The sequence below is a fragment of the Corylus avellana genome, chromosome ca1 (genome assembly GCF_901000735.1).
Source record: "Corylus avellana chromosome ca1, CavTom2PMs-1.0".
NCBI lineage: Eukaryota > Viridiplantae > Streptophyta > Magnoliopsida > Fagales > Betulaceae > Corylus > Corylus avellana.
In genome coordinates this window covers 31,347,780-31,360,136 of record NC_081541.1, presented here as the reverse complement: position 1 = coordinate 31,360,136, position 12,357 = coordinate 31,347,780, and the positions used below count along the sequence as shown (strand labels likewise).

Below are 12,357 nucleotides of genomic sequence, written 5' to 3'. Positions count from 1 at the left end.
CCGTTCTTGACCCCAAAATGACCAATCCACATGATTACAACCTCCCTAAACAAACAATATTTGCTTTCCACTTCCTTAGAATCTTTCTAATCCCATCCTTTTCTCCTTATCATTTAGGCCTCTCACATTCCATGATATAATCTTAGGTTTCATAATGAACATTTCCCCCCTCACTTTAATTCATAATTCAATGAACACACCAATCACTTTAATTCATGTTTTCCTCTATTACCTGATTTCCCCCTCAAATCTAGAACACTGCTCACACCACTTTGATGTTGGCTAGCCTCAATCGCAGGGAACAAAGCGAAAAGTTGATCCTCAAAACCTTCGCATCACAATCTGACTACATGACAAATTTTTTTTGCCCTCTCAACCACCCAATCTGATGACATTGAATAAGATCCTCCTTATTCCCCAATTGTAGCAAGTGGGTGAATATTCAGCATCTCACTTCCCCTACTTTCCTCTTCTGTACAGTTCACCATGGCCAAAGACGGATCAAATACATCCCACAATGGAATCTACCTCTATTACCCTCGAAGCTCCCTTCCCCACATTCTCCATAAGTTCTAGTGAATTCCCAGCACCTAATTAAGTTCTAGGCGTGCCCCAGATTATGTTAGGTAAGTCAATAAATGGTTGTTGCCCTAGAGTTTAGTCTTGAGTCTATTTAAGCATCAATGTTGCCCCATTTCACAATGATATATTTGTTCATGAACTTGCAAGCATAAGAAATTGACCAAATTTAAATTGCATGATAACAGTCCCAAGATATTGACCTGAACCATAGGAGCTGATCGCCTTTCTTTCCAGAAAAGGAAAAAACAAAATTTAGATGGATTATAACTATTAACAGATGTGTAGATAATCTTTTTTCAGACTGTTTGCACATACTCATTTCATAGTGTAAGTTGATAGTTTTTTTCTGCAGGTACTGTCTGCATATGGATCTTGAAATTTGACTTATTAATCTGATATTTTGCACACCACATTTCAGTTTCCAAATTACCAGTTTGTAGAAAATTGATTTTTTTCCTTGAACATGTGTATTTTTCTGTGCACTGGTGAAATTTCTAATGTTGGGTTTGGATAAATTATTGTTTTGATTTTTTGGGAACTTCTGAACAGGGTAAATCAGTGGAAATTCGACAAGCTGCAGGCCTGCTATTAAAAAATAACCTTAGAACTGCATATAAATCCATGACTCCTGTAAACCAGCAATATATAAAATCAGAGTTGTTGCCTTGCTTGGGAGCAGCAGATAGGCACATTAGATCTACAGTTGGGACCATTATTAGTGTTGTTGTTCAACTGGGGGGAATCTTGGGATGGCCTGAATTGTTGCAAGCTCTAGTCAATTGCTTAGACAGTAATGATGTAAATCACATGGAAGGTGCTATGGATGCTTTATCGAAGGTATATTCTACATCCTTGATTCAATGGACTACCATTATTTTCTTATCTAAAATAGTGCTTTGAATGAAGTACATGTGCTAAAAAGCTTCTCTATGATTTATAACTATTTTGTACTACTAGCACTTTAACATGTGCTTGGACATGATTTTGGGTTTAAGATGCGTTGGATGATTGGGCAGCAACTTTTTAGAAATCTGTTAGGGCCTGTTTGGGATTGTGTTAGAGAGCTTAAAAAGTACTTTTAATACTTAAAAAGCCGTGCCCAACAAAAGCTGGCCTGTTTGGTAAAAAATTCCAAAAGTGTTTTTTTGACTTTTTTACTCTAAAAATGGCCAAAATGCACTTTTGGCAAAAGCTTAAAAATGAAGCTTTTGTCAAAAGACGTTTTTGAACTTAAAAGCTATATTTCTCAAACACAATCCCAAACAGGCTCTTAATTTGATATTTGTGTGCAGCTCTAAAACAGGGCAAGGGCTACAAAAATAATTCAGTAGTAAGACAAAAAATGTGTAACATGATTTCTTTATGGGGCTTTATAAGGTGATAGGAAGCAGTACTATTTGGCTATCATGTAATATTTATTTCCAGTAATTGTGTATTGGAAAAAACCTTGATTTTTTGGAGCCTGGTGAACAAACCTGGAGTTACACAAAAGTGTTTATGTTTCTATTTTGGACTATGTGGACATAATTACTATTGTCTTCAGTGAAATTTCATTTCCTGCTGTATTTTTTTTTTTTTTGATAAATAATCGAGATATTATTAAAAGCGTAAGGCGCCCCTATGTACACAGGAAGTACATAAGCGAAACCACCTAGGTAGAAGGGGTAAAAGAATAAGAAAATCGTGATAACTAATCATTAAAAGAGCAATATAAGCAGTTGTCCAAAGATAAAATATGTTGAAGAAAAAAGATTTCAACTCCTCCAAAGTCTTCTTGTGGTCCTCAAAACACCTATCATTCATTTCCTGCTGCATTAACCATTCTATGTGGGTGGAACTTGGTCCCAAGCTAATACTTCTTCTGGCTCTGTGCTTTTGGTTCTCTAACAAAAAACAGAGGGAATGACCAACTCATATTGAAGCATTCACAGATGGCTATGATTCTATCAATGAGCTTAAGAGGATAAACGTACAAGTGGCTTTACCTATGATTTTTATTGGCATAGGAAACCACTCATGTATGGTCATTTAATTTACATATTGTCATTATCGTCATCTTCATTATTTGTCCCAATCCCTGAAATGTCTGTGGGGGTTGGCTGCACAAATTCTATTTTTTAGCTTTACTGATGTGTGTGTTGTGTGCGTAGGAGTAAGCAAATAACTTTTTGGTTTATTTAATCCTAGGTTGCAAATTCTCATTCATATGGCATTTCTGACAAGGTGTTTATAGAGTTCCTTTTATGTCTATTTGATATCATTTCGTTGCAACATCTATATGCACTCAAGTGGTGTCAATAATAGTATCTCTTTAGAAGTGTTAACATATAGCTTTTGTATAAATTTTATAATTTTTGATTCCTTGATGATGTGGTGTAAGGCAGATTTGCGAGGATATCCCACAAGTTCTTGATTCAGATGTGCCTGGCTTATCTGAACGACCTATCGGCATTATTCTTCCTAGATTATATAAGGTAACATAATTTTTTTTTTTTAAAAAAATTCCTTTTTATGTTTATCTTTATTTTATGCTTGTAAATTTTTTTTATTTCATCTGTGCACCCCCGGGATTAGTCGGAGCGAAGCTCCAGATACCCGGTGCCAAATAAAAGAAAAAAAAAATGTTTATCTTCATTTTGCATCTTCTGTTGAACTAATCTCTTAACTGTTCTGCACTGGAGTTTGTAATAGAACCTTTTAACTTTTCATGTTGCTATATATTTTTTGTTTTGTTTTGTTTTGTGGATTTTTGACCTGGTTTTTGTTTATAACAGTTTTTTCAGTCACCACATGCCTCATTAAGAAAGCTTTCCTTGGGTTCTGTTAATCAATACATCATGTTGATGCCCGCTGTAAGTATAATTCAATAAATTGTTATATCAGTTTCCTCTGGACGTTATCAGAGAAAATTTCATGCATGGGGTTGATAGTTACTATTATAAGCTAATTGTTCGCAGGCTTTATTTGTATCTATGGATCAATATCTTCAAGGTTTGTTTGTTCTTGCTCATGACCCTGCCTCAGAAGTGCGGAAATTGGTAAGGACTTTCTCCTTGTTGACTGTTGTAATGTCCCAGAGTCTGTTCTGCAATAAAAGCATCTAATGTAACACTAAAATAAGTTCACCAGTAGAGATGAAAGTATTTTCTCTTAAATTTGTAATCTGTTTACGGTTAAAAACCTCAGTTATGCACAACTATTTGTTAAAATTTTATTGGGTGTAGCAGGTCTTTTGCTACGCCCTAGTTTCCCTTTCCTTATCATACTTTAGTATAAAATATAATGTCAATGGCAGATGAAATAAATTGTGAATATATGATATTTTGTTTTCTCTATCATGTGTTTTATGTCTGTTTTAAGAGAGTCAAGAGACAATTTTCTAAATTTGTAATTGGTCATGTTGTTGAGTACTGGTATTTGCACTTAGTACGAAGATGGGTGGAGAGTAGTGCTTTTGCTTACACCAATAGTTGTTTTTAGCTATTACACTTACCGCCTTTGTGCTTCTTAGTGGCTTTGTTTGATGATGGATGCGGAATGCTATTAATGTCTTATAAACTTGTCTGTGATCTCATCTATTTCTTGTATGCCTATAGGTCTGTGCAGCATTTGTTCAGCTTATCGAAGTCCGTCCATCTTTCTTGGAGGTAGCTTATTTTTCTGTGCGGGTGTATTATTATGCACGTATTATCTGTTTTCATCATGTACTCTTTCCTTTATTGCAAGTTTTATTACATGTTGCTTTCTTTTAGTTTCCTCTTGGGTGCCTAGAGAGTTATTCTGTAGCGCTTCTCAATATCGTACTAGCTTATCTTGCAATGCCTAGTGTATATTTTAATGCCACCTCTTGTTTTTACCGGTGATGATGCAATTTTTTACATTTTTAATGCAGCCACATCTGAGGAATATAATTGAATACATGTTGCAAGTCAACAAGGATACTGATGATGAAGTAGCTCTTGAATCCTGTGAATTCTGGTGATCCTCCACTTTGTGAACTATTGAATTTAGATATATATATATTTATAAGTAATTGTTGTATATAACTTATCAAAAAATAAAAGTAATTGTTTTTTATATCAAAAAAGTGCAATGCGCCTCTAAGTACACAGGGTGTATTCAAAGGAAAGCCCGCAAAAACCCACAGAGAAATCCCTATAAATGCACCCTCACACCCAAAAAAACCTACACAAAACCTGAAACCCAAACCCAAAACCACCCTAAGCTTACAAGGCAAAGCTAAAACACCCTGCCTTTGACCCTACTAGAGCCACATCCTCTACTCTCAAAATTAATGGAGCATTCCAAGTTTTTAAGCTCCCTCTTCCCCTTAGTATTGGAGATAGACACCCCCGAATCACGGTCTCTATTTGCTTCAATGACAGAAAAAAGACTCAAGAGTTTTTTCTCGTAACTATTGAATTTAGATATGAATGTCTTGGCAAGTAGCATGCTGGCCATTTGTGTAGCTATTAGATCTCATGCAAGAGAGATTGGTAATAGATGTTAGGAATTTTCTTTTCTGATTCCTGCTTCCCTTCAATCATGCAACTTCATATTTTTGTGTAGGTTCCTTCAATAAGTAGATGGGAGTAAAATGACGTTTTTAGTGCTTTTTTTTTGCAAAATTTAGTTGATTTAATGTTTTAATCTTTTAATGTGTTTTGTAAATAAGTCGGTGGCATTAGTTGGTTATGCTTGAGCCTAAATGGTATGATTATTTAAAGGCTTTTGACATCTGGTGGAGGTTATTTACATGGTAGATAATTTTTCCAATCTCTCTATCCCACACTCTCAGTTACGTTCATAAAGATTGATATATACATAAATTAACTCCTCACCCCCCCACCCCCTCCCCCACCCCCCCCAACACCTCCCAAGCCCTTTGAGCCATATGCTTATATTTATATGTATGGGAGGATCAGAAGTTGAAATTCTTGCTTTGGACCGTGAATATGCAGAGGGTTAACTTATTATTCAAACTGAAATTTGTTAGGAACCCTGTTTGGGACTTGGTTGATTTGCATGGTCTTGCTTTCTTCTGGACTAAAACAGAGTTGGTTCTCATGTTCTTTTAGTCCTTGTTTGCACCCAGTCAGCACTATTTTTGTCCAGCGCAGAAATGCTAAAGATTATTAAATAAGATCTTGAAACTATGCTGAGAGAATAACTAAATTTGTTATATCTTGCCACTTTCCGCTTTGGGGTTCTTACTAAAGTACCCTATGCATAGAGCAACAGCCATTGTGAAATTTTTATGTTGATGATTGTGGTGTGGCTATTTGTTCTCCTTTCCTGCAAAAGGAAGAAAAAATGATTTCCAACTTTCATGCGGCACTTGTAGGTGAGAAGATTATGATGTTTGGAATCTTAAACATTGCCTTCTAAAATTTTCTGTTATTCATTTTCATTTTTTTGGTCCTTTGATAAGCTTCCTTTTCCATGTTGATCATGATTTGTAGGTCTGCTTACTGTGATGCCCAGTTACCACCAGAGAATTTAAGAGAGTTTTTGCCACGTCTAATCCCGGTATAGTTAATTATTTGTTGAGACTTTTCTTGACAATCATTTTTTTCTGGAGTCGTGCAATTCTCTTTTAACATATCTATTGCGCTTGCAGGTTTTGTTGTCCAACATGGTTTATGCTGATGATGATGAATCAATTGTGGATGCTGAGGTTTAACTTTTCTGGGTCAATTTGTGTTTTGGGTGTATCTGATTGGTTCTTGCTGTAGTTCATAATTCACCTGGCTTGAATTTATTGTTGCAGGAAGATGGGTCTCTCCCAGATCGTGATCAGGTTAGAACCATGTTCCCGTTGTTGAGTTCCTGGGTTTTCTATGGTTTATATGCTTCTTTCACTTGTAACATCCTGCTCATTCAAGTTTGAATTTATTTTTTCTTTTCTCCAATTTTTTTGCTGAAGGATCTCAAACCTCGTTTCCATTCCTCACGATTTCATGGGTCAGATAATGCGGAAGACGATGTAAGTAGCAACATTATCGTTGTTCTTTTTGCTTATTGAGATTGTTTGGCTGGTCAAGTCTACTCCATAAAGATCACTTAGTTTTGGTTTCATTTATTTATTTTTTTTAAAGATGATGTCATGGGTGTGAAGTTTTTCTAAATCACATTCTTCAAATACAGGATGATGACATTGTTAATGTCTGGAATTTACGGAAATGCAGTGCTGCTGCTCTTGATATAATCTCTAATGTGTTTGGAGATGACATTCTTCCAACATTGATGCCTATAGTTCAGGTGATTGATTTATTTGGCGTTCAATGTAAATATTTGATTGCGGAAGGATTTACCTATTTTATTGCTTATTGTCTTCATTTTTTAACCCGTTCTCCATGGTAGAGATTTTAGATGAGGGGCTCTTTTTTCTCATTTAACCCCCCCTCGTTTTTACCTCGCATTCTTCATTTTCTTTTCGCAGTTGGTACAGATGGTCCTTGTGGTTGATCATAAAATTTCATGGTTCCATAATGTTGAAACTGTTATTTTAATCTTTGAGGTTTTGATGGATTATTTTGTCATTAAGACAACTGATCTACTGAGCATCTTCATAATGTTTAAGGATATTTACTTATTATATGGCAACTTAGTATGAAAAATATGTTTGCATTATTATTATTTTTTGCCGTACTTCATGAAAAATTCAGAACATGTGCTAGTACTATGGAAAACATTCTCATTCACGTACATGCACAAGATTACGAACAAGACTTGGATTTTTACTGATATGATCAATTAAAACATGATAGCTGTAATTTGTACTTGAATATATTACGTTTTTCAAAAGGTTGTTTTTAACATCAGGTAGGATTCTTCTACCGTGTAAGTTGTGATTGCAAGTTGGATAAACATGTATCCTATTGTAGATAATTTTTCTCTGAAGTTAGTAGCTCCTGCATCAAATGTTTTCACTTGTCGAATTTCCACAGGCCAAGTTGTCCGCCACAGATGATGAAAGCTGGAAAGAAAGGGAAGCTGCTGTTTTGGCTCTTGGTGCCATAGCTGAAGGTTGCATTCATGGTCTTTATCCTCACTTATCTGAGGTAATATTTTGTTGTCTCATTTTGATTAGCTAAGCTTTGAAGCAGATGGCTACAGAATAATGGGTGAAAATATGATGCATATGTTCTTTCTTCTTCTTCTTCTTCTTTTTTTTTTTTTTTTTTTTTTTTTGTACTGTACATTTAAATATCTCCTTGGCCCTTGTCTTCTCTATCCCCATTTTTCTTGAGATAATTTTTATTTCCTCACTTTGTTTTTATTTTTATGTTCATGAGTATTATCCAGTTGTGTAATTCCTTACTTGTTCCATTCCCAACTAGATGGGAATCATGGAATTGCTATAATTTTGATAAAGAATTTAGTAGATTGTTGCTGCTGAGCTATAATCCTGTAACTGTTTGGTAAAATTTTCCAAAAGGCTTTTTGGGTTTCAAACATGCAAAAACATGTTTCAGACAATAGTTTTTTAAAAATAAGTTAACACAAATTTATTAAAAAGTGCAAAGGGGCAAACAAATACATAGGAAGTATACAAGAGACGCCTAACTAGAACTAGATAGTTATCCAAATAAGTTTTCAAATGTGCCCCCCTCCCCCGCGCCTTCCAATGCAGAAAACAATTTTCTAGTTTTCGTTTTCGGAAAAACTTTTTAAAACACAAAACACTTCTCAACAAAAGATTTTTGTTTATTTTCTTGAAACCATATTTGGTAACTGGTCTGAAAACTGTTTTTAAAAATTAAACAAGGAACCAATATCAGATATGTGTCTTTTTAAAAATCAGAAAATAGGAATGAATGTTAGATATCTGTCTTAAAAAAAATGTGTCTAGCCTGTTGGATTGGCATGACAGCCCTGCTTGGTGGCCACCGCTGGGTCATCTGATTTGTGTGGTGGCCTTACGGTGGCAGCCAGGTCTGTTTTGAGGCCATGCGTGGCGGCTGGATTTTTCTAGCCTCAACCCCTCACAGACAAGGGGTGGTGGCTGCCACTCATGGAGGCTAGCCTCCAGTAAGACCCAATTTTTTTTGTTCTTCTTCTTCTTGTTTCTTTTATGTTTTGAAAATTTTTAGAATTAATTCAAAACACTTTTCGGTTACGAAACATGTTTTGAAATGTGGCCCTTACAACACTTTTTCAAATGTGGTCCTTATAGATAACACTTTTCAATTTTTAATATTTCAAAAACACTTTCCAAAAGCAAAAACCGAATATACTTTTTGAAAATTTTATCAAACATGCATAAAGTACTGTTTGTTATTCTACACTTGCTACTTACCAAAAAAAAGATCTACAGTTTCTGATTCAGCGAGTTGAAAAATTCAAATTAAATTCATATTTTTGATATTTGCAGATTGTCACATTTCTTATCCCTCTTTTAGATGATAAGTTTCCACTCATACGGAGTATTTCATGTTGGACACTTTCTCGTTTCAGCAAGTTTATTGTTCAGGTATAATACATTTCCTTTCCATTGTCCAATTAGATCATTATTGCCTTCTTTCTTTGGCTGCTAAGAACATATAATAGCTTTTAAGTGGTTTTTCTTCTAATCAAATATTCTAGAGTAAGCACGATTGAACAGAATAACAAAATGTAAATGTTGTGTAGTATGGTAGAAAGGCAGGAGTAGTGGTTTGCTACTTTGGTGAAACTCAATATTGACTATATTGATTAACTTGGTTCGATCTTCATGGATGATCAAAGGGGGTCTTCAATTTGTTGGGTGTTGTGTGGTAAAAAAATTTCCTATCCGATTGTGAAGAATGATTCATAAGCTGGCTAGAAGTTATCCATGCTTCATGCTAGGTAGCAACATCATGACTCAAAAATAGCTTAGCTTAGGGAACTCCCAAAGGATTAAGCTTAGGGAACTTTTTGTGCTCTCTCTCTCTCTCTCTTGTTGGTGAGTGGTAGTGCGTGTCAACCATTTCCTTTTGTGGTTCTCTTCCTAACTAGTTCTCAGCTCCAGTCTCTATACTATGGGTGTCTCAGGATGGCTTTACTTGGAATCTAAGTCCTTTAAGTTTGCGGTGGAGGAGGGCGTCTCAGTCCTTTTGATTTTTGAGAGAAGCAGAAGTGTTCTCTGCTCTGTTTTCTTGGGTAAGATTAGCATGTCTTGGCTGTTGGAAACGGTGGAGGCTCTGCCTCAAGCATAGGGGTTGAAGGAATTCTTGAAATTGTCTCAGGTCGGTTCTAGACCTTTCTTTGCTCAGCAGTGTTTAAACAGACACTGGCGTTTATTGGCTTACTGTATCAACTATGATTCAAGGGGTGGTAGTTCTAGTCGTGGTAGATCTAAGGGAAGGGCTGTTTCAGTTATTTATGAAGACTAAAATTCTTTCTTAGAATGTGAGAGGGTTCAATGATGGAGATAAGTGCCTAAGGGTCTGCAATTTACTTTTGAGTTGTGATTGTTTACTTTATTTCTAATTTTCCTGACTTTCTTGATTGCTTGTCGTCTTTTGATTAGGCATTTATCTTGTATACTTTATGTGTACTTGAGCACAGTGGCCTTTCACTCTTTATAAAATCTTGATTACTTATAAAAAAAGAATAGCTTAGCTGAAACTAAAGAGTGTGAGAAGGCTTTCAAGATTATCAGATCCACTGTGAAAAATGTATTTTTAAAGATCTTATAAGAAACATAGCATGTCCCGAATGTCAAGCAGCATGCACTAGATATTTAAGAAAACTTGACTGCACTCTTCTATAAGTTTCATCCGTGGAAGCCTGATTGGCAAATAAAACTCACTCACCTGTATGAGATTGAATCCATGACCTCATTTTCAACCCTTATTTTTTGAGGGAGGATATGCTCTTGGTCCAATGGCTTATTTTTTAGTTCTTGGGAAAATTTGAGCTGCTTTAATTGTGGAAAGCATTTGTTACGGACATGGATCTAGGGTTAGGGTTAATTAATAAGTTTGAAGCTTTTGGAGAATAGGAGTACTTGAAGTCGATCAAATTTGAGTGATCATTTTAATTTTGTTCGTCAATCTATAACAAGTAAAGAATTTGAGACATTTCGTATTGATTGTCAGAGTATCCCGTAGAACTGTTTTCTTCCCCCAGTGGTGTTGCCGGTTGGTTAAAATGTGATGAGTGAGGTATGGGGGTATTTTGGGGTTAGACTCCACGAGCTCTATATATCATTACTTCTATAGTACTCTCCATTTTAGGGCTTTCTTAAATGTGAGGCTTCTTAGTTTCAATCTTGATGATGGCCTTCCGTTGGGCATATCCTATATCAATTAAAAAGCAATTTAGATGCAGTTCTCTATTGAAGCAGGTAATTTTATCAAACTTGACGACAAAAGAAAAAAGCTCTCTTCTCTCTCTTCTTTCCCTCATCGGAGGAAGTGTTGAGGAGTGGTTTTTTAGTCTAAGGTGGGTGGCCGGAGGTGGTTAGAATGGGCTTATCAAGGAGATGGTCTATTGAAGCTAAGGATTTTGAGATGCTGGTGAAGGATGGGGAAGCTGGTGTAGAGATTAAGGAAAGAAGCAAAAGGTTGGTGAGGTCAGTGAAGTTGGAAAGTAATGAAGCTGTTTGGTTATCACATATTTTTGAAGAGCTGATCAAAGTGAAGGATTCCAGGGTCTTTCATGATCATTCTAAGCCGGGCTATCCTAGAATACTAGCTCAGAAGTGTTCCAACAGATATGGAAGTTTCTTGGTGATTGAAGAATGTGAGGGAAAGGAGAGGCGCAGGTCAGTTATGATACCGGAAGGGAAGAATCAGAAAGGATGGAGCAAGCTGGAGTCTGAGATTCAGATTGCTATTAGATTCTTTCAACCATTCCTGATGGCTCCAGAAAAGGATGATATGAAGAAAAGAAGGAGCTTTTCTGAGGTGTTACAGGCCACGGTACGTCCGTCGGAGGAACTATTTCTACCTTCGACAGAAACCATCGCTAGAGTTCCGAAATGGCTGTCGGGGGAAACTGGAAAAAATGCTGCGCCAAAGAAGAAGATGAATGTGAACGTTACTGGTCCAGAATCAGGTTCGATAACCATACTTAAACGCACAGAGGGTTTACTTCCGGCGACTGCTAAGGGCAAGGAACCGATTGAAGGGGGATGCAAGGAAGTCTCAGGGAGTCAGCGATACATGTTGGAATTTCCGGCCATTCCTTCGCCGGTGCAACCTGTGCCTCCGGTGAAGAGTTCTCCGGTGATTCCTGGATTGTTGGGCAGTGGCAATTTGTCGCATGCAGCGCTGGCTGTGCAAGGACGCAACGTACCTGGAGGGACGCACAATTCTGACAATGGACACGTGGAGTTTGGAGGTTTCGAATGCGTCAAATTAAGGAACACTCTGGAAAAGATTCAGCAAGAGATACAAGAATGTCTGAAGCGCATGGCGAAGGGGAAATGTGGGCATTGCGCTTGTGGGCTTTCGGGCCTTGGGCCTGAGCCAACCAACCAAATTGCAATGGAGGGTGTTACTATACAGCCCAAGCAGGTGTTGAGCGGTGGAGAAAGGAATAAGATAAGAGGGAGACAGAAAAAGAAAAAAAGGCCGGTCAGGGTGAAAAAAGTTCAAGTGGGCTGGATGAAGAACGGCGATCCAGGAGCTTCATCGTCCACTGCTGGCCATCAAACAACGATGGGTCAAGCGCCGGGAGGTCCATCGGCGATATCTGCGCGGGGCTTACTAGGAAAAACACCCCCTAATGGTGTGTTGGGGTTGTCCGGCATGAGGGATGGTTTATTACAAGTGGGTCGGCGACAGACAGTGCCGATGGGGA

General features: G+C 37.0%; 1 protein-coding gene across 1 annotated transcript in view; it reads left to right on the top strand.

Moving 5' to 3' along the window:
* LOC132176474 (transportin-1) overlaps positions 1–12,357 on the top strand; it is a 32,730-nt gene that overhangs the window by 2,595 nt on the left and 17,778 nt on the right. Inside the window, exons 2-14 of the mRNA XM_059588702.1 lie at positions 1,132–1,419; positions 2,967–3,056; positions 3,357–3,434; positions 3,540–3,620; positions 4,179–4,229; positions 4,475–4,560; positions 6,045–6,111; positions 6,203–6,259; positions 6,353–6,382; positions 6,509–6,568; positions 6,730–6,843; positions 7,533–7,646; positions 8,960–9,058. Coding sequence (XP_059444685.1) covers positions 1,132–1,419; positions 2,967–3,056; positions 3,357–3,434; positions 3,540–3,620; positions 4,179–4,229; positions 4,475–4,560; positions 6,045–6,111; positions 6,203–6,259; positions 6,353–6,382; positions 6,509–6,568; positions 6,730–6,843; positions 7,533–7,646; positions 8,960–9,058 — 1,215 coding nt within the window. The remainder of the gene's footprint in view (positions 1–1,131; positions 1,420–2,966; positions 3,057–3,356; positions 3,435–3,539; positions 3,621–4,178; positions 4,230–4,474; positions 4,561–6,044; positions 6,112–6,202; positions 6,260–6,352; positions 6,383–6,508; positions 6,569–6,729; positions 6,844–7,532; positions 7,647–8,959; positions 9,059–12,357) is intronic.